The sequence below is a fragment of the Thermobia domestica genome, chromosome 3 (assembly GCF_964235325.1).
Source record: "Thermobia domestica chromosome 3, izTheDome1.hap1.1, whole genome shotgun sequence".
In the NCBI taxonomy this organism is placed as follows: domain Eukaryota; kingdom Metazoa; phylum Arthropoda; class Insecta; order Zygentoma; family Lepismatidae; genus Thermobia; species Thermobia domestica.
Genome location: NC_137456.1, coordinates 257,424,109 through 257,448,091, shown reverse-complemented (window position 1 = coordinate 257,448,091; position 23,983 = coordinate 257,424,109). Strand labels below are relative to the sequence as shown.

The window sequence follows — 23,983 nt, the reverse complement described above, 5'->3', positions numbered from 1 at the left end:
GTACGAGTAAGGGTTTTAATTACTATTGTTTTTATCTTTTTTACGTGAGGAAAAAATCAAATTGTGACATCGTTATATCAAATGTATTTGGTTACGTAACTTTGTCTTAGCTAAACTTTAAACATCAGTAACCATCGAAATCATTTCACTAACCGATCAGTCACTGAACATTTCAAACACGTCGAACCAGTGGCATAACATGAAGGTTAACCTCTCCTCCGCAGTCTTTAGTTATGTGTCCGTACTTTCAGGGGCGTACCAAGGGCCGGGCGACTGCCCGGGGCGCCAGAGAAAGAGAGGCGCCAAAGAGCCTCAAAAAGTAAATTTTATAATGTGTTTTCTACTGACTTTTTTGTTTATATTCTTGTAAAGTAGTGACAATTACATAACCATGGAAGAGGAGAGTTTTATAGTACTAAGGGGGCTGTATCGAAAAATGGAGAGATGGCATGTAAAGTAAAGAGTGGCGGGGGAGTAAGTATTGTTTGTTTGTTTGCTTGAGTTTAGCGTTCCACGGTTATGCCTTAATGGCCAAAGGAGATGTGGATACTAATTATACTGGAATCCGAACCACTTTTATCGTTCAACAATAATCCACCGGGAATTGGACCCGGGATCACAGAAGGCAGGCGTGCTAGCCACTAGACCAAGCGAAGGGGGACGGAGTTCGTATTGTTTGTAGCGGTCCATATTCTTTGTGAAGTTTTCCTAGGCAATAAATGTCTTTTTGAAAAATGGGTTTAAAATACTAAAAACACTATGATAAAATGTAAAATATAGGCTAGTACTGGGGGGAGGGAGCCAAAAAGTAACTTTGCCCGGGTGAAAATTTGGCCTGGTTCGCCCCTGCGTACTTTCTGTATATATTTTGGCCTTGCAGCTTGTGCTGTCCCCACGCCACTGTGTTGAGGGGGCGCTATTTACGCCTATGCTTCGAACGTAATTCAATAACTGCTTAAGAAATTCTACCATCAGCGTGGAAACGGGAATATATATTTTTCTGATAGTCCCATAGAACTTTCACTCAGAACGCCAGATGCAATTAAGTAGAAGGAGGATCTGATGTTTCCTAAGTAAGTTCCTTTCAGAAAGTTTGCTATTTCTTTAACGGTGATGTAAATAAACATTATTATCATTATTAGCCCGACACCAAACCATCCTGGACAAATCCCTCTAGAACAATCATAGGCAAAATTTATTCTGCCTAATTTTATAAGCGACTCAAGACTGAAACACTTGTTAACGAAAGCAATGCTGTGTATACGCTACCTTGTTTCTGACAAAATATAAAGTGCTTTGTAATCTTTAGACACTTTTCCTATTTTATTTTGTCACCCTTGGTTGTGTAGGGCGGCCTCAAACAAATAAAGAAGAGGTAATATTACAGTCAAGGGGCGCTATAAATATATTAGGTATTTCTTTTGTTACCTAGCCATAACGGCCTAGGGTCGTCTTCAGTAGAATAAAAAATGCTACGTGATATTCCATTCACGAAGGAGGAAAGGATACTCTAAATATATTTCTTATTTTGACTGCCCTGCTTGTCAGAAATTATATACTTTCTGTTGGGATGGTGCTGAAAAGAGAGGGAGGAAATAAAACGTCGTGCCCCTTCGTATATTTTAAATTCTGTTACGTGGTTGCTCAAATTATTACTAAAGAAAGCACTTTAAACTAAGATGTCTAAAGTTACTACATTATGTAAGGGTGGCATATTCAGGAATAATAATAATAATAATAATAATAAATATAAATGTCTTTGGAGAGCCGAAATTATCTGACACGAATCATTACATGTAGAGCTTTAAGATGAGTGGTCATAGGGGAGGAAAAAACAGGATTTTTCTCTGTCTGACTCTCTAACGTAAAGATTATGTGCTGAAGGTAAGAAGCATAATCATTCTACAATAGGTAGAATATCAGTTACTTCAGTTTTCCTCCTTCGGGCTACTTACCTCATGTGGTAAATTCAAAACAACTTTAATTTAAGACAAATACATTGTACAACTTTTCCGTAATTAAATATATATATAGGGAAAATTAAACATTTAATAGGGAAATCGGTTATCAAAGTGTCCAAAAAAGTAGATAGAAGAATATCAAGTGAGAACATTGTGAAACTTTATAAAATTCTCCAAATTAGAATTAACATTTACTGGAAAACATTCGTTATGCACCAGTGAGCATGTAGTGAGCAGTGAGCACAGGGGAAATAATTACGAAACTGTTTGCAAACAAAAATTAGAGACACTAATGCAAGTGCGACATTTTTTCTTTTGGTATCGTCATGAGTTTTACACATATGTTACAATTTGATTCTTTCCCACATAAACAATAAATAAAATAACCATAGTAATAAAATTGACAATGGCACTTCCATGGGGTTCGAATCCACTACCTTCGGCATACACACTGGTTGCTTTAACTGATTGAGCTATTTGTTTTCTAACGTGATTTGAACCTGTTCTACGGTAAAGACGATTTTTCATTACGATTGTGCTAAGATTTCGTCTTTCTCCATAGGTAATTTCCACTATTTCCTCTATCTATACGTTAATAGTTAGCATAGATTCATATATTTGGAATTCGCTGATAATGCATGTAATAAGACATATTAGAAATAATTCGTTAAAATTTTCGTTTTTAGATCTAATCCACGTCTCTCTCAATGACATAGATGTCGCTGCTTCGTGTTGAACTGCAGAATTCCCTCGCGTTCTTGAAAATTCCCACTTTAGCAGAGTTGGTAATTCTCGAGATTTCTGTCAATTTAATGTTTTTAGCTTCTAATTTATTTATTTTAAGCTAATATCTAACACAAATATTAAAAACGGGTTTGTTAATACCCTGTCCTGCTTGGGAAACCTTCCCAAATTTCGAACATATGAAGAAAACGGCGATATTTTCAAAAAACTTCAAAATAAAGAGACGCATCATTTATTTTGCTCATAGTAGTACATTGCACTGCAGAGTGTACGTTGCAGTGTCTCAGAGTTATGAGGTATGCGCATATGTATGAAACACAATCATAATATTCTAGTAAATACGCAAAAATATTATCGCTCACATACTGGAATTATGTTCATGTTACATAGTTTAGATTAATGTAGGGACGTCAAATTTTCGTTATTTTCTGCCCAAAATAATTGTTATTTACGACAAATTGGTGCTATTGTTAGTGTATTTTCCCGGATAGTTGTGATAAAAGTTAAATATATTACACATTTTCTCGGATTAAAATAAAAATGGGTTATACAATATAAATGTCATCCTTTTGAATGAATTGATGCAGTTCGATCTCAAATTTTAAGACAGAAACACACACACATACACACATACACACACACACACATGTCATTATTAATTTAATGTTCTTATTCCTACTATAAGGATTATTTTTTATCTGTTATTAATTCCTCTGTGACAGACTATACTTTTTGTTATTGGATGCTAGAATAATTGTGTAGAGCTGGCAGCACTGCCGGTTATTGGAAAGCTGATTGACGGTAGGATCGCTTTTTGGAATTCGTTTGCTTTTGCAGTGACCTTGAGCTGCCATGCTATGTGCCGGTCAATATAACAATGTAACTCTGAATTGGATACAGTAATTGAAACGTGCGTTTTACCACATATGCTTCTACTCATTAAGTTTTGAACCATACAGAAACATGTAATACACTTAATACACTTCAACATTTAAACCACTTCCATATGTGCACTCCTGGTAGCACGCAAAATACCAAACCGGTATTCAATCTTTTGCCACACACTCTGCAATGTTTCTGGTGTGATTGTGTCGATGGCATCTCTGATGCATTGTTGCAAGGTCACAGTATCAGGAACTGCTGTTATGTACACATATATTTCACATATCCCCAAAGAAAGAAATCTAAGGGGGTAATGTCAGGTGATCTCGGGGGTATGGAATTGGGACATCTCCGGCAATCCACCAGTTGGGAAAGTTTCATTAAGAAAATCGCGGACTTCATAAGCCCAACGTGGGAGAGCGCTATCGTGCTTAAAGACAGCAATGTGGAACGGCACAATTCACCAACATGTCTAGGTAAATATAACCGGTTACATTGCTTTCAAGGAAGAAAAATGTGTCAATCACTCGATCACACCTATTAACCACACCACACGTTAACCTTTGGATTGTCCCGAATGTCTTCTCGTACGACATAAGGATTTTCTGATCCCGAGATTCAGACATTATGGTGGTTAACTGATCCAGAGACATGAAATGTAGCCTCACCAGAAAAATACATATACTCCAAGAAATACATATACTGATTGTCTTCATCCAAACGGTTCAGCATGTGTTTAGTAAATTGTTCACGTTTTGGGCGATTATCTGGTTGTATTGCCTGAACAATTTGGACTTCGTACGCATACAATTTAAGACGTTTGCGAACCACTTTATGTACTGTACTCCTTGGCACGCTTGTCTAATCGATTTCTGCATCGACCTCGTGAATGCGGTTTGAGTTGCCTGCACAGCTTCCTCAGAAGCAGATGGTCTGCTGCTGCTTGTGCGTTTCTGAACTGACCTCGTCGCTAAAAAAGTTTGCATTAAAGTTCTGATTAACTTGACATCAGGTGCTTTCTTTCCATAATGGGATCTAAATTATCGCTGCATAGTAATCGGTGATTTGGTTTCTGCAAGCCACACAGCATATTGTGCTGTCTTCTGCGGGAAGCCATTTTTACGATATAGCTCACACAGCGTTCCTTGTGGCGAAAGTATTGAATGAGACACAATTGTACAGAAACTTCATGGGTTCCCAAGTAGACCTGTAATAAAAATCCAGTTAGAATCATATATATAATTTATACATAATCCTGAAATCAGAGTAAACATTTATGGACACGGTATATATTATATCAGTATTCCCCAAATGATGTGTCACAACACACTTGTGCGACGCGCAATTCCATACAATGTATGACAAAATTTTAGGGATTTAACCATGTAGCATTTAATAACTAGTTTAAAATAGTTTTAAGTCATAGTATTAGTCAACGTCTCCAGCACCAGCAACAATGATCAGTATTACATAGAGCCTTTACTTTATACAAGGTGCAGTCAAATGAGAAGGTCCATTTCCATGTACAGACTTTATTACTTGTTAGAAGTATATATAATGACCATTGCACTTATCCCATCTTGTCACGAGATTATGAATGCCTTGAAAGAATAACTTGGATTGGAACCAGTGTGTCACAGGTTGCTGCACATTTTCATCCGATCCATAGTGGTGGCCCCGACGGTGTTTCTTGAGTAGCCCAAAAATGTGGGAATCAAGGGACTCAAGGCAGAACTATACGTGGGGTGGTAGATCGCTTCCCACTTCCACGACGCCAAAGGATCCTGTGCTTATTAGGCAACATGAGGCAGGGCATTGTCGTGCAATAAAATGATGACCTTTGTGAGGTTACCCCGTGTTTATTCTTGATTGCTAGCTGCAGACGACGGAGAATGTCGCTGTACTTGATGGCGTTTATTGTTTCTCCTTTGGGGAGGAACTCCATTAGTAGAGACCCCTGCTCGTTGAAGAACACAGGCATGGTTCTTAACAGCTGATGTTGTGGAACGGATTTTCTTTGGTTTAGGCGACCCTGCATAATTCTACTGCATATTCTCACGTTTGGATTCCTGTTGAAAAATTGGGCATATGGATTCATCTCTGGCAATGGTCTTTCCAAGGAAATCGTCGCTCCCCCATGTCAGAACTGATTTCGCGTCAAATGGTTCAGTGATATTCCCATTCTATTGTGTTACTGTTCCTCGGACAAACATTTGGGGACCCATTGAACACAAATTTTCCGGTAACCAAGTCTATTGCGCAGAATGTCATGCACACCGCCATGGGACACCTGTACTTGAGCAGTAATGGCATCCAAGGAGACTGTCAATCAGTTGTCAATAGCAGCAACTGTCTCATTAGGAATACGATTCGTCACCTGCCCTGGTTGCCAGTCAGTGTCTCCCTGCCACCACGAAAACGCCGACACCACTTTCGCACTGTTTTGTCTGAAACACATTTCGTACCATACCCACCCTGCATTCTCCTGTGTATGTCCGCTGGATGGACACCTTCCGCATAAAGAAAGCGTATCACATCTCGCTGTTCTTTTTTGGTAACGTTGGTCACTGGCACCTCGATTGGTTATTCACACGGCGCCATGTCTTACCTGGGGGAGAGAAAGGAACATTGATCAGTAACCAACCTCTTCTAACGTGCCACACTACGCCCGTGCGCAACAAATGTAACATTTATTATGGCCTACACATGTGTGGATATAAACAGCAAACAGGACTAGCATTTCCCTCAACATATTGTCCGAATATATGCAAATAGACCTTTTCATTTGACTGAAAATTATAGAATCATATGGGCTTATTCTGTAATAAATTATTAGTGTCCTAGTAACTTATATATATATATATATATATATATATATATATATATATATATATATATATATATATATATATATATATATATATATATATATATATATAAACATTAAAGAATTTGATATACCAAATTTAAGGAATACGAATTTGATATCTCCAAAAGCAAGTTGAAGAAGCTTTGAAATTTTGCCAAGGGCTTCACATTGATCCTGTGTATTTCATACTTTTGAAGAGTAAGTATTTCAGTTCTGTTTTAAAGAGAATAATACGTTGGTGAAATATGAGTAAGAAATTATGACATAAAATGAACAAAATAACTAAAGCAAAATATTAATAAGCTTTTGGTAGGAAAATTTCTTCTCAAAGAGTTGCAGCGATTTATATGAGTTTTTCTTTTATGGTTTCAAGAATAAAGTAAAACATCTGATTTTTTTTTCAAAAATAAAATATCATACATAACAAATTGAAAGTTTACCAACAGGCCAGGTTGAAACAGGGGTAAGAAATCGAAGATGTACAAATGTTGTGAAAAAAAAAATGAAATGAAATGAAATCTTCGAGTTTTACGTCCCACGGTTATGCCGGTTAGGCTAAAGGAGGCGGTGAGGATGAGTAATGAATGAAATGGTGGAATGAAGAAAGTGGGAGGAAACGGGAGAACCCCGAGAAAACCCACGCACACGGTGTTTTTCCACCACGAAGTTCACTTGGCGGGGGCTGGGATCGAACCCGGGACCCCAAGCACCAGAGGTGAACGCTCTACCATTGGGCCACCGCGGACAAATGTTGTGAGATTTTAGCTTAAGTCATAGGAAAAGAAGTACTTTTATGTTCAGACTAAGTATTGTAGGTTTATAACTTAAGAGCTAGTGATTGATTGAAAATCAAATATTTGTTTAACGTTCCACGATTATGCCCTTTAGGCTAATGGAGACGATGATTAAGGCAAGGGGACGATGATGGAAAAATTGGTGGAATGAGAAAGTGGAAGAAAACGAGAGTACACCGAGAAAATCCACGGACAAGATGTTTTCCACTACAAACTCACTTAGCCGGGGATCGAACCAGGGGCCTCCCACACTAGAGGTACGCGATCTACCACTGGGCCACCGTTCTCCCCTGAATGATTGGTTGACTTTGAAGCTGGATCGTATTTAGTTTACTCAGCTACCTAGATCAGCAGTTTGCTGTGTGTGTATGCGGGGGGAGGGGGCTTATTAAACAGTATTTTACATTACTAAATTTTTTACTACCTAAAGTGCCCATTGTTCACACGGGGAGGAAAAGGTTTACGCAAAATATTTGAGAAAAAGGAAACGAATGAAGTAAATAAATAAACAAGTGAGTTTCGTTTCACATTACTACAGTGGACTTCCAAACTATGGGAATCCAATACTCAAACTTGAAGAAAGTATATAACTACTCGATACAGTAGATTAATAAGATCAAAGATAGAACGTGTTCCTGGAACGCTGAATCTACAGGGTGTTTCCAAACAACACCGACAACGTTTGGGAGGTGATTCCTCACACCAAGATAAGACAAAAATAAAGACCAACTTGGGTGCAGAATAGGGGTGTTCCGGATTCCGGAATTCCGGAATATTTCGGAATGAAAATCTTAATTCCGGAATCGGAATTAAAAATTTTCTCATTCCGGAATTCCGAGATTACGGAATTCCGGAATTTCGGAATTCCGGAATCTCGGAATTTCGGAATTCCGGAATCTCGGAATTTTGGAATTCCGGAATCTCGGAATTTTGGAATTCCGGAATCTCGGAATTTTGGAATTCCGGAATTCTGTAAGTTCACTCCGAAAAATTCGAAATCTCGGAATTGCGGAATCTCGGAATTTCGGAATTCCGGAACTTCATTCCGAAATTTCGGAATGCATGAATCTCGGAATTCCGGAACTTCAGTCCGAAATTTCGGAATTTCGAAAACTCGTAATTCCGGAATTTCTATCAGAATCTCGGAATGTTGAAATTTCTGAGTCATGGCAATCGAAATTGTAGAACCAAGTAACTGGATTTTGAAATTTTAGAGTTCCTTGATTTCATAATTACAAAAGTTCAGAAACTGGAATCTTCAAATAACATGACTATGAGATAGACATCAACTCAGGCAGATATAATGATGAAACTTACTTCCTTTCACACGTTGTCAGTGGTGGCTATACTCCGTCCTTTTGCGGAGCGGAAAGTTCTTAGCCATGGTACTCATTGAACAAAATTTAAACACTTCATTTATTGGTTCTTGTCTTTTTAATGTTCCCCAAAGGCAGGTTCTATGACATTTATACATGGTTGCTAGCTGGGCCACCAGTGCAATACGGAAAAAGTATCAACTAGTTCCTTCCCTGTCTGGCTTCAAAATGACATAAAGAAAATGGAAAATTTAGAACCACGGTGAATACATAAGTTGCGAGTTTCATGTTCGTTACCCACATATTTACTTGCACACTTAAACTGACATTCCTCTGCTATTATTCCACCCTCGTACTCCTTGATGTTTAGAAGCCAGGTTTTCAAAACGCAGCTGAAATGCTCGTTCTTCGCACGATCAGAGTAAGTTTATGAAAATAATTGAACCCCCAATTCCCCTTACGATACACATTTCAACGATTGTTTACACGGTTTACCACGAAAACTATGGATTCGACACTAATATCGGTAGTTTCCGGTTATTTTTACATGTCACCTCTTGCCACTCCAACCATAGGGGTGTTAGGGGGTCTTGAGGGCTTAACTGAAATTTAAACGACATCGAGTGTCAATGTTCAACTCAGCGACCTAAAATAACTATGAATTCGACAGTAATACCGGTCGTTTCTCATTATTTTTGCATTTAACGCTCTTTCAACTCGCCTCCTTGGGAAGCTAGGGGGTCTCTCTTGTTTCCAGGTTGTAAAGTTATATGTTTAATTTAATAATTGAAATTGCGAAGTTTAATTGAAATTGCTTCGGGCGTTCCAGAGTTATGTTGGAACAAACATACATACATACATTTTCATAAGATAAAGCATGTAGTTCTTCTCCCTCATAACTTTCTTAGTTTTTAATTTCTTGTATTTGGAAAATGGAAACTTTTCAATAAAAACGTGGTTCGGAGCTCACATACATAGTTGATTCCGTAACTAGCTGATAGTAAATAGTTTTTCATAATGTAAGCCTTGCATAATGCTATTACACACAAACATTAACTGTTATGCCATGCTATCTTTTTTTAATACATAAAAAATAAACTTTCCTTAGTGTTAAATGTATTTTGTATTACTATAAAGAAGAAATAAAAATATAATAAATCTAAATTAATGGAGAATTGAAAATAGAATATAAGAAACATTCATATATTTATAATAATTGTAATTAATATTTGTAAAAACAGTGGAGAAATAGACAATCTAGGTTTCAACACAAAGTAATAATGAAATGCCATATCAATAGAATTTTAATCCTCTCATGTTTCTTTAATTTAATTTAAAGAAACCTTTAATTTTAGTTTCTACATTAAAAAAAAACTATCATAATCGTACAGCTTTACATAGTAGCGGACTGTTACCCTTATAATCTATCTGTTCATATGATCAATAAAACCAATAAACAGACAAAAAAAAACCTTATTCTGTTTAAAGATATTGGTCAATGCTACTTAAATTTCGTATAAATTTCCATTGATTAGAATATACATTATTACAATTAATTTACAAAAACTAAAAAATATGCATTACCTCAAATCCAATACTATCATTATTGATTCAAATATACATTATTACAATTAATTTACAAAAAGGTAAAAAAAAAAAAAAAAAAAAAATGCATTACCTCAAATCCAATACTATCATTGTACACTTTGTTTAATGCTTTTCGGAACATGGTACTCAGTTATAGAACGAAATAATCTATATATATAAAAGAGAACGTACAAATCCTTTGTTAGCTCATCACGCTAATACGGCTGAACCAATTTCTTTCATTTTTGGGGGGCTATTAAGATTTGGACCCTAGATGGTTTTTATCATATCACTTTAATTTTCAATTACCAGTGTCTTGAGATAATTGACCATTCAAGTGTCCATAACGTAGAAATCCTTTGTTAGCTCATCATAGCTAAATCTAACCGTATTTATATGCAACCCACATGACCGTGTCACTCGGCGGGTTAACATAAATGACAGGCGATATAATGTTAACATTTACTGCAATCTTCTATGGTTTTTATCATATCACTTGAAAGCGAAAAAGTAAAAATTATCTAAGTAACAAAGTTTATTGCGTTCCGGGGTGACCCCAGCGAAGCGGGGTGAACGCTGCTAGTATCGTATATATTTGATGGTTGCCATTAAATCTGATTGTATGTGTAAATTAGTTCTACTACAAAATTCTACTTTTGAAAATAAAAATAAATTCAAATAGCATTTTTCAGTCTGGTTATTTTACTTGGATATACATAAAAGATAGAATGAAAATGTACGTTAACTACAAATTAAAATAAAAACTACTTATCACTATTAAGCATAAGGAAATGTTATACAAATAACATAATAATAATAATATACATTACACATATTTAACATGTAACATTAGAAAACTAAGGGAATGTTATACTGTACAAACGACATTTTAAATACGAAATATTATGAATCTTATGAACTATATCAATTGAAACATTTGTTCAAATAATGTATTAGTTGAAACATTTTTGTATTATTAACGTTATGAAACCTAAGAAAATGTTATTTTAACAATATGTAGATACATCTATACAGTTATGACACTAGTAACTATACCTTTCTCAGTAGCTTAACTCTTTTAAGATTTATAGCGACTTCTGTTACTATGGCGTAGTATCGCCTTTGACCGTTTATTTAGGTTCTATAATAAGTATTTAAGCCGTTTTCTTATTGGTCAAGTCAATGATGGCCCTAAGAACACCCCAGATGCGTTTTGGAACCGGATGATCAACTTGGCGGCGCCAAGTGGGGGCGGAGGGGCGTTTTTCCTTTTTTCTTAAGGCAAGTTAAAAAAAATCACGTCTTTATTTTTCAAGATATCAGATTGAAACTTTACATATGAATTATGTGTACCTCTGCAAATTTCTTCTGAATATATATATTTTTTGAGATCCCTACATGAAACCGGGCCTGGGGCCGAGGGAAGCAAGTGTTCCGAGAGGGCGATTTTTTAATGAAAAATTTCCGGTTTTCCCCGATTTTTCCGGTTCAGGTGTATGATACGGACATGTAAATCGTACCGTTGGAAAGGGCTCGATATACCAAAGAAAATGAGCCATGACTGTTGCACAATATATATATATATATATATATATATATATATATATATATATATATATATATATATATATATATATGTGTGTGTGTGTGTGTGTGTGTGTGTGTAAATATAGACCTATATAGGGCCTAAATTCAGACTTTCAACAATTTTTTCCGCCCTTTGTTTTCAAGATACAAGATTGAACTTTTGCACACGTATTATGTATATACATAAGAAAAAAGCTTCAGATCTCTACATAAACGCAGGTCCGGTTCCGAGGGGCAAAGTGTTTTGGCTGGATTTTTCAAAAAAAAAAAAATGCGGGTTTTTCCCGAATTTTACGGTTCAGGTGTATGATACGAACATGTGAGTGGTACAGTTGGAAAGGGCTCATTATACTGAAGAAAATGGCGTTTGAACCATGACTGTTGGTCAAGTAATAATAAACAGTATATTTTTGAAGTATAGTATATATATATATATATATATATATATATATATATATATATATATATATATATATATATATATATATATATACACGAGAAGAATGGATTACCTTCAGACTTTCAAAAATTTCTCCTGACCTTAGTTTTCAAGATACAAGATTGAAATTTTGCACACGTATTATGAACACAACAACGTATTTTATAAAATAATATTTCAGATCCCTACGTGAACCCAGGCTTGGGCCAGAGGGGCGCAAAAATTTCGATTTCTTTTCGAAAAGTCTCCCGCTTTTTCCGTTTCCGGTGTATAATACGCACAATCGAGTGGTACCGTTGGAAAGTATGCTTTATCCTAAAACAGAAAACGAGGTATGAACCATGATCCTACGATAAATAGTAAGGAAGCAGTAGCTGTAAAAGTATAAAATAAAGTATAAAGTATAAAATTTACCTGAGAAAGGGGAAATCCTAAAAGAGTTAAATTTATCGCACCTTTAAAAGTCAGGTGTTGATTTATGAATCCCCTGTTATACTAAGTCAATAATGTGAAACAATGAGAACATTTAGCTTATATTAAATAGCATTTTAAAATTATTTTGGGACAATAGCTTTGTTCATGGACAGAAATATTAACTGTTCAGCATGCTCAGCGGTAAGAGATGCTCTATAATCTGTCACTACATTGCCACCACAGTTGAAAACTCTCTCACTTGGCACGCTCGTAGCAGGAATACACAAATATTTTCTCGCTAATTTTGTTAATCTTGGAAGATGGTGGGAATGGCTATTCCACCAAACAAGTTTCTCTTCCTCCAAATCTGCATCCCCAAGACTTAGGTATCGGTTTAATTCTTCTATTTGACTGTCTTCTTTATCGTTCCTGTCACCAAATTTCCTTCGTTTTAGGTAACTGTCAAATCCTTTAGTACCAACATTCCCTCGATCATGTTTTTTAGGACTTCCTGCTGGAATAAATCTCAACTCATTCAGTACTCTACCTTTTATTATCTCAGTATCTTTACCCAAATGATCTTTAAACCTGGGATCTAAGAATGTACACATTTTCAACAGTATTCTGCTTTCTTCATCCTCCTCGTATCGGGATTGCAACGGAGATAAAATTTCCATTTTCATGCTTCTTTCAATTTCTTTGAGTGAGCGAAAAATGTGTTTCCTGTGTACTTGCTTCGTCTTGTTGTGATGTATCTTCTATCTGTTGAGATTCTTCGATTTGAAAATCTTTTAAGATTTGTTCATATAATGGCCATATGCCCGACGCTGTAACCGATGTTTCAGCTGACATACTGTCACAAAGCATTTGTAAGGGCGATAATAGGGTCATCATCATATTTAATAATTCTATTTCTTTGTTCTGAAGGATAAGGTTTTTATGTTTTGTTCGGGACAGAAATTTTGCTATTGCTTCTTGATTTGTTAAAGCTACCTGTATCAAAGGAAGAGTAGACCACCACCTTGTTGGCGTGCATGACGGAAGTACTTTGCGCGGGAGGCCTAATGCATCTTGCTCTTCTTGCAGCGCACGTCTCATTTTGCTGCTGCGACTCGTAATTTGTCTAACAAGTAAGTTTACGAAGTTACCTAATAACTTCATTGACTGGATGTAGCTCAAGGGCTTTGTTCACTCCAATATTTAAAGTATGACCGAAACAGCTCAAATGTTGGAAATCACTCAAGTCAACAATGGCCTTTACAATATTGGCACTACTGTTGTTACACAACGAACATTTTCAGTTGGTATTTCCGACATATCTATACTAAAATATAAAGCCTCTAATAGATTAGATTTCGGAAAATCGGAATTCCGGAACTTTATCGCAAATATCGGAAGTTCGGAATTCCGGAATCTTGGAACACGATCCGAAATTTCGGAAGATCGGAATTCCGGAATCTCGAAACAAGATCTGAAATTTCGGAAGATCGGAATTCCGGAATCCAGAACACGATACTAAATTTCGGAAGGTCGGAATTCCGGAATTTTTAAACTCCATCGGAAATTTCTGAAGATCGGAATTCCGGAATGTTCGGAATTCCGGAATCTCGGAATTTCGAAATTCCGGAATTCCGAGATTCCGAAAATTCCGGAATTCCGAGATTCCGAAAATTCCGGAATTCCGAGATTCCGAAAATTCCGGAATTCCGAGATTCCGAAAATTCCGGAATTCCGAGATTCCGAAAATTCCGAAATTCCGAGATTCCGAAAAACGGAATTCCGAAAAATTCCGGAATTATCGACATTCCGAATTCCGGAATTGAAATCTCAATTCCGAACACCCCTAGTGCAGAAGTACTTCCCTTCAGAGTTATAGGCTGCTGAAAACATGAAAAAATGAACTTTAAAGGTCCATAGCTCAAAAACAATCGGACCTACCATAATCGGGTCAAGACTTTACTGAGGAACTAGTATGTGTGCTATCTAAATATCCAAGTTTCAGAATCCTGTGGCACTTCCGCAACAATTTTTATAGAGGTAGTTGGAGAGTACTTCAAATTACATGTCCATAGCCAAACTCCCTTTATAAAAATTGTTTCGTAAGTACCTTAGGATTTAGAAACATGTATTTTTGGATACTACACATACTAGTTCCTAAGTAAAGTCTTGATCCGACTAAGGCAGGTTGCATAGTTTTCGAGCTATGGACCTATAAATTTCATTTTTTTATATTTTTGGCAGCGTATAACTCCGAAAGGAAGCACTTGTGTAACCAGGTTGGTGTATATTTTTTGGCTTTCCTTGGTGTCAGGAATCACATCCCAAACGTCGGTGTTGTTCTGAAACACGATGTATATCAGAAATCCTTTACTTGCTTTGTCTTATTATTTTTGTTCTATGGCGATAAATGTTGAAGCCAGAAATGTGGTAAATTTTTAACCAGTTTCGGATTCAATAAAAGAGATAAAACCTACTATTTTGAAGCTAAATCGATTGCAAGAAACTGCAACTCGATAGCTCTGACCGTTTCAGGGGCGGATGCATGGCGGGGGTGATCAGGGCGATTCCCCCCTAGAGAAGGAAACTTTCTTATTTTTTATAAAAATAAAACTCATCCCAGAGTTTGTAGCTCTTAAAAGTAGCTATAAGTAGCAGTATTACAACCCACCTCCCCCCCAGAAGTCCGTCCTGGATCCGCCCCTGAACCGTTTTCGTTGTACGGAAAGCAGTATTGAAACAGGAAGCAGTAGTAAATGGCAACCTCTTACGCTAGAGTCTTGTGAGTTGTGATGGCATGTTCTCTTGACATAATGAATAGATTGCACAAAACCGATCGCACTACATATACTATATCTAATACCATTTTGTTCTATGGCTATAAATGTTGAATCCGATAACCAAAATTTTTTTGATTGTATAATTCCACATTTCTTTATATTAGGTCTTGTATGCACAATTCCACATATAAATAAATGCTCGCTTAACTTTTTTGGGGGCTTAGAATGCAATATATTACAACTATTTTCCATATACAGAGCAAACAGATTACATACGTCCTTACCTTACATTCATCCGAGTTATACAGAGTGGCTACCAGTCCCGTTGCCCCTGAAAATAAGTAACATAAACCACTAAACTTACGTAAATAACTACACGGAACGAACTGAATGACATAAACAACAATGCTTTCGAGAAATGTTATTGAAATAGGGAACATTAAATGTCCAAAGGATCAGTCTATCGACCTGGTCTTTGGCATTCTCATGACAAAGGATAATACGCTGCCAGGTTCTGTGCGACATTTTGCGGAGCATTGCAGCTTTAACTTGAGTAATAGCTTGTTTCACAGCTTATGTCAGTGCGGCAGTGGTAGCCTATCGTAACGGTTTTGTGCAATGATGCAGTTCATGAACTATAGTGCACATTATGACAGGTGGTGAGGTCTGGGCTTCGTAGCATCCAACAACTTGCAATAACATGTTCTTCAATACTGTAACTGGAAGTATCAGCCATCGTTCACACAATCTGAAACAATGGAAATCCTTACATTACCATTTATAAAAGGGTAACGGGAAAACTTACGTTAGCATTTATCAAGGGGTGACGGGACTTTGTGACCATCCTGTATCTTCAGTATTATTTTTTTTTTATAAACAAGTACCTAGTTACACTATCATCCACATAGTCGTCTGAAACAATATACGTTCGCTGTCATAACGGCCAGTAACTAACAGCAATCAACACAAAATCTGGGAACGAACAAGAGATAAAACAATATTAATCAGAATATATTTGCTACACTTCTTTCTTCTTCTTCTTCTCTTCTTGGAGTGGCTGGCTCAGTGGTACAGCGTTCACCTCTGGTGCATGGTGTCCCGCGTTCAAACCCTGCTTCCACCAAGTAAACTTTGTGGGGACAAACACCATATACGTGGGTTTCCTCGGGGTTCTCCTGTATCCTTCCACTTTCTTTATTCCACCCTTTTATTCATTTCTCATCATAACCGTCTCGTTTAGCGTAGCCTGCATAACCGTACGACATAAAGCTCAAACATTTTATTTTTCTTATTCTTCTTATTTCCTGGCTTGTGTAGGATTTAAAAGCATTTTCGCCCTATAGACGGATATAAACGAACGTTGATGCGAACCAGAGTTGGTTAATTTGAACAAGTCTTGGTTTGAGTAGAGTTTTAATGGAGGAGATGGAGACTATTCTTAGGACGGTGAATCAATTCCAGAGAAACGTATCTCGATATCGCTATCCGTTTTTCTGGAATTGATTCACCGTCCTAAGAATAGTCTCCATCTCCTCCATTAACACTCTACTGAAACCAGGACTTGTTCAAATTAACCAATTCTGGTTTCAACATTTATAGCCATAGAACAAAATGGTGTTAGATACATATATAGCTATTAGCTATATGAAAATCAGTATCGAAACCGGAAATGGTAGTAAACTTCAACCACTTCTGATTTTGAATAACTGTTGCGGGTTGTGGCGATATGTTCTGCTAAGACACTGAATCGATTGAATAAAACTACTTGCTGCTATCTATATTACTACTTTTGTTCTATGTCGATAAGTGTTGAAACCGGAAGTAGTTAATTTGAACCACTTCCGGTTCGAATAGAGAGTTAACAGAAGAGACAGGACCTATGCTTGGAAAGCTGAATCAATTGCAATAAACTACATCTCCATATTTCTTACCGTGTTTGCTCTGATATCTGTCGAGAAACAGATTGATGGGCGGACGGACAAAGCCGTTCTCTAAGACTTAAGGAAGAGAAACACTTTCGGCATTGCTTCTGATAACATGAGTGAAATCCGTGATTAACAAAGAGCAATGCATTTGGCGTTGCTCTTGTTAATATGAGTGAAAAAATAAGGAAGAAACAAGAATTTTATGAATGATCCAAAAAATGCATCAAAAGATTGCGTTCTTGGCCAATAATTAGTTTTTGGATCAAACTACACAACATTCTTAAACGGCCTCTAAATTGAGTTTTCGTACGAGTTGCGTAATAAGCACATCATACTGAGTTAAGTGATAGTTTCGCTTTGCTTACACTATATGTAATTCTCCAGATATGGGGCGTAAAAGAAAATGTTTGATTGAATGAAATATATTAGATTAGGGGACACACAACTTTTGAACGGCCTCTAAATCGAGTTTTCGTTTTCGTTTTTTTTTATTTTTATTTATTTATTTATTTATTTTTTTTTTTTTTTGCGTAATAAGCCTATCATACTAAGTTAAGTTTGGCTACACTATATGTAGTTCTCTAGATATAAGACTTAAAAGAAAATTTTTGCCTGAAATGTTACATCCAAAAAGCTTTTAGCTTTACTCCCGTCAATATGAATGAAATGTCATCGGAAATGTCAGCAATTTATAGAATTCTATTAATTCTATTCTACGTAACTAAGAAGTGAATGAACATCAATCATATCCTTTTGTATAGATGAGCCCGCGAAACAAATAGGTATTGCTGGTTGCATGCAGGCAAGAGACATCTTCCCTAGAGGTGAAAATAGAGAAAAAAAAGTTGCTTGGTATGTGAATAGATCTGGTGAAAAGTTGATGCAACACACACACTATTATTATTATTATTATTATTATTATTATTATTATTATTATTATTATTATTATTATTATTATTATTATTATTATTAAAGAAGTACAATTTTAAGAGTAGAAGATACGTAAGCGTGTGTTGTAAGGTAAACTCTATACAAGGCAGTCCAAAAGTGAGGAAACATCAAAACAAAAGAAGGATTTTAAAAGAATTGCAAACGTAATACTGTACTTTGATAGTACAAGTGAGGAGAAAACTTTTAGGACATGTGATATTGATTGTCGCCATCTAGAAATCCGCCATTTTGAATTCACTTTCATTTTCTTAAATGTAAACCATATGTTCTCATCTAAAATTTATTCAGAAATTGAATGATGAGTTTGTTTTTGCGTTATCATTTGCTTTAACGAAGTTGACTGCTTTTTGGTTTTCACAACGTCAGTCACATACAATCGTTTCTCCCGTCTTTGATGTGTTGTCCATTCCTTTGAATTTTCAGAGTTATTCTTTTTCTCATTCATCCAAAACCTTTCTTAAAGTGATTTCAGACATTCTTGCACACATATTTGTTACACGTTCCTTTAGGTAATGAATATCCCGAATTTTCACTGAATATTCAATGGACTTGAGATGTCTCCAAAGATAATAATCTAAGGGAGTGAGATCAGGAGAATGTTGTGAGCACTCCGCAGCACTACATCTACCAATCCACGAGTTGGGAAACTTCACACCCAAATATTCAGGAACGTAATTTCCATAAAAGAAGAAACACAATCCTGTTGGTAGAAGACGGGTAATGTCCTAATTAAGAGGATAGCTAGCTAGATATCTCCTTCGAACGTTCGATGATACTCGATTGCTGTTAAGATACTATTGATAAATAAAGGACCTACAACATGGGTTTCTCACACGCCACACCACACGATCACTCTTGGAGGAATGCCAGCAGACTCTCCACACCAATGTGGATTGGTGTCCGACCAGTAGCGAACATTCTACTTGCTAACTTTACCAGAAACGCAAAAGTTGGCCTTCTCTGTGAATAAGACGTCATAGATGAAACGAGGATTTTTGCGTATTTGCTCTGTTGTCCATTCCGAGAATTCGATCAGTGTCATCCTCTAACAGGTGCTGATGTACTTCTAGCTTGCCACTTATGCAGGGACAAAACACTCGTGATGGATGTGCGACTAACACTACTTTCCTCGTACGTGTAATTCTCTAGAAGTTTCCTCTTAATATAAATGCAACCAAAAAAGTTTTGTCGCGTTTTCACTCACCATCTTCCAACATCGATACGTCACCTAAGATGTACCTGGAAGATCAAAAATATTCCCCATCAACATGGACGACCTTCTGCCAACATTCTGGAAGGCAATGGATTCCATCGCTGTAGAATTTCGTGGACCGTGAAATGAAGAAGGTATCAAGCGCATTTTGCACCTCTACTAGGGATTTGAACTGGCGTCCTCTGAGATGATTGTCCAAGGAATGGAACAGGTGATATTTGGACGGTGCAATGTTCAGGGAGTATGGCGGATGCATAGTGTTCCCTATCCAAGGCGTAGAATGGTGTCCCGGGTCATCCGAGCCATGTGGGGCTTAGCGTTGTCATGTAACAGGAGGACTCGTTTCCCATTTAGAAATGATGGCTCCCGGGTTTTGAATTTTTCTTGAACACGGCTCAACTACTGACAGTACACAGTTGCATTGATAATTGAACTGTGTGAAACTTTTCGCAAAACCGTCTAAAAATTTTACGAAAACATTCCAAATGTTGAACGTAGCATGTGAGGATGACAGCGTTAGCCGAATGGTTTAAACTTTTTAAAGAGGACAGAATTTCGGCTGCCAAAAAATCTAAGGACTTACGACCTTATAGATTAACAGAGGACCAATACGCTGTGATTTTACGCGTTCTAATTCGTGTAAATTGTCTTTCAACACTGCGTTACGTTGCTGAAGGCTTTAGATGTTGTTTCAAGTGCATACAGGAAGTTCAGGAAAATGCAACGAAAGTAGTGACCACTAGTTAAAAAAGTAATTTCCAGCAGATTGTCCAAATTTGGGAGAAACAATGGCAACTGCGTATTGATAGTAGAGGGTAGTACTTTAAAGGGAATGGTGGTTGAGTATTAAATGACCAGTAAAAAAGAACAACCAAAGTTCGGTCTTTTTTTCTTTTTGAATACACCTTGTATCGATTTATAAATGCTTCATCTTCGACTTTAGTCCCCGTCATGTCCTAATATCGTTGTAGAATTATACATACCTTTTGAGCTTTAGTTTTGAAATACTGACAAGAAACAGAACTATTTTTTAAAATAATAATAATAATAACAACAATAACAATAACATAGCCACATAAAAATAATAAAAGTTCTGTGCAGTGGACACCAAGGTATGGATTCGATGTATTTTGGTCCACAGAATCCGAATTTCGAAATCCCGAGAAAATCGACAGTGTCATTTTTTTATGGGCGAAAAACTTCAGTGAATTTTGGTACGTAGTTTTTCGCCCATAAAACAAAATTGACACGGTCAATCGTCCTGGTGTTTCGAAATTTGGATTTTGTGGGTTCGGTGTACAGAACTTCTATATTTTTTGTTTTGCTGTGTAATTATATTATTATTATTATTATTATTATTATTATTATTATTATTATTATTATTATTATTATTATTATTATTATTATTATTATTATTATTATTATAACCAGTAAAATACTAATGAACTTGCATCTTAATCTTTCAGGTACCTACTATGCATCAAGACATTTCTTTACTGAAGTTACATTTAATACTTCAGCTTTATTTCTAGATAGATTCCTATGTGCAAGATTATAAAAGGATTAAGTGCAGGAATTGTTATTCCAGAAAATGCTAGAGAAAAGTTTCTTTCGTTCCTTGTGGGATTGTTGTCATGGTTGAACTGAATTAAGTAGCCACAGTGGAACATACGTTCTAACATCTTTTAGAAACGGAGATTTTCTTCTGAAATTCAGTGGAAACAAAGTACAAATTGGAGACAATTTTGAATATAATCCATTTAATTTATTGCTAAATTTGGGATCTAGAGTGAAGCATCAACGAATTCTACTTTTATATGGTTTCCTTCTCTACTTTTATAGCTTAAATTATTATATGCAGAGCTTTTAAAGTGTTTATGATAGAAGATGAAGTTAAACAAGTTCTGCCTAAGTGCTCCAGATAACAGTGTATTAGGACAGAACTTCTGAGTACGTGAACGTATAGGCGAATGTTATTGCATTTAAAGTGTTATTGGAAAGATTACATGATCAAGTTCAGCAAATACAATACAGAAATTCTTCTAGATGTATTACTAATTCAACAGTGCGAGTCCATGGGAGGCTCAAGAAAGCGAATTGTTATTCCAGACGGTTCTTCATAGGACTGTTAACATGATTAAACCTCAACCGAGGAACTACAACGGAACATAGATTCCATCTTCTGTTATATTTAGAGATAAAGTTCTTCTCCCTAAATTCGGTGTCACAAAGTACAAGTATGACTATCATCGATTTTTAAGAATCTGATATTATTGCTAAATTTGAGGACATCATTATAAATTTGAGGCTAACATCAATGAATACTATTTATATAGCTTTTCGTATCTTAAATTGTTATATACGTTGCACTAAAAGTATTTATGGAACGAGTTGCTAAGGCATGAAGTTAAATAGTGCTGCATAAGTGCTCGACAGTAAAAAATGCTAACAAAGAGAGAACTTTCTGAATACCTGTGTGGTTGATTATAGTTAAACTGTGGATTGTAATGATTATGAAGATCAACATTTTGTTAAGAAAAACGACCCTGAGATGCTTCTTTTTACAATAAATGATTAGAGGAAGGTAAGTAATTACGTAACTATCTATGTAGACTTTATACCCCATTTTTCTCTGTGTGTTTTCTTTTTCAAGTTGTTTGGCTTTATTTTCAACGACAAACTGAAGGTTACTAAGCAGTAGTGTAGTACATTACACTCGTAGTGAACTTACCAAGCTCTTTTTCAACAGTATTGGCAACTATTATCTCAAGAAAACTCTCTTGTAGACTACTACTACGCGTTTTCTTTTGTGCTGGTGGAGTCTCGAGTTCGAAATCAGTATATACCCGATATAGTTCGAAATATAGAAATTTGAAGGTATTACAATGGTTTGAATTCCATCTTAAATTGAAGGTCAACTTTTGATATAGTACACTTGCTGGAAAGAGTCATATCCTTCAACCAACCACTCGTGTTTTATTTAAAATTGTAGATTCTTGTGGGTGCGTTCACAAAGTTTCAAGACTGAGTGTTACCTGAGTAGGGGCGCGCGCGCAGTCCTGTTCCACCGACAGGGTGCAGTAGTGGGGGGGTGTCAGCTAACCGACCGCACGAGCGTCATTTGTCTCCGAGACGTGGGAGTATGTAGATAGCTACTTTCGTGAGTGCGTGTCAGTGACCCCCGTCGAAACCTGAGTGAGTGGAAGATGTAACGGCATTTGGAGCAGCATTATGAGCGAAACTGAACAAAACACCTACAGAGACTTTTCGTATGATTCATTAGGCCTACAGAGAAGACACCATGTCACGTGGAATGGTTTTCATGAAGCATACGAGGTTCAAAGGGGGCTGTGAGGACGTCAAAGACGATGAACGCTTTGGGAGACCTGCAACAAGCCGAACTGAAGAAAATCTGGTGAAAGTGTGTGAACTCTTAAACACTGATCGTCGTCTTGGTGTTAGATTAATTGCTGATGAACTGGGATTTAGTCCGAATACGGTGTTCAAGTTAGTGACAGAAGATTTGAAGATGAGAAAAATATGTGCCAAACTTATTCCCAAAGTTCTGACGAATGAACAGAAGGCATGGCGTCTGGCTGTTTGTGAAGAAACGCTTGAACGCTTTCAAGATGATCCCAACATTTTGGAGAAAGCGGTTACTGGTGATGGGACCTGAGTTTACGAGTACGATCCAGAAACGAAACGACAAAGTGCGGAGTAGCACCCCCCCCCCCATCTCCAAAGCCCAAGAAACCTCGCATGAGCAAGTCACACGTGAAAAGCAAGCTCATTGTTTTCTTCGATGCCAAAGGAATGATCCACAAAGAGTTTGTTTCTGCCGGACAGAATGTAACAGGTCCGTTTTACGCTGTTCTCTACCGCTCTACCGCTCAAGTGCTCTACCGCTTGAAGGATCGAGTCCACCGAGTCCGCCTAGACATCAAAGCCGATTGGGTTCTTCACAACGATAATGCGTTCTCTCATACGTCGCTCACCCCCGCCGAAGTTTTGGCGTAGTTCGACATGACAATACTGTTACATCCACCCTACAGCCCCGATCTCGCTTCCAGCGATCTTTTTGTTCCCCCGAATCAAGGAAGACCTGAAAAGGAATAAATTCGACACTATTCCAGCGGTCCAGGCGGCTTCTACGAGGTCCCTTCACAGCCTTGCGTGCGAAGACTCAGGGAGCCTATGAACAATGGAAAACATGCTGGCAGTGATGTGTTGATGTCCAAGGGTCATATTTCGAAGACTTTTAGTTCGTTGTACATGTGTAATACATTTGTTATTCTGAAACCAGTCTTGAAACTTCGTGAACAAACCCTGTATTTAATTAACAATCTTACAATACAACATTAATAACCTCACTTGTTGTATACTTTTTCTAAACAAGTGAGATTACAGTTAAATTGGAAACACCGGTCACATCATTCCCATGTTGGTAATACATTAACAAAATTTGTATTGCACTTCACTGAATTAAAGTAGTCGTACAGTCTACACAAATTTCCACAAATTCGC

The 23,983-nt window shown here is 36.8% G+C and overlaps 1 protein-coding gene across 3 annotated transcripts in view; it reads left to right on the top strand.

Moving 5' to 3' along the window:
* LOC145681617 (uncharacterized) overlaps positions 1 to 23,983 on the top strand; it is a 164,471-nt gene that overhangs the window by 123,274 nt on the left and 17,214 nt on the right. For all 3 annotated transcript variants that reach the window (XM_081753238.1, XM_081753237.1, XM_081753239.1), the window contains one exon: positions 20,926 to 22,043. Coding sequence is in view for 1 of the 3 variants with exons in the window: in XM_081753239.1 (XP_081609365.1) it covers positions 20,926 to 20,959 (34 nt within the window). In the remaining 2 variants the exon portion in view is untranslated. The remainder of the gene's footprint in view (positions 1 to 20,925; positions 22,044 to 23,983) is intronic.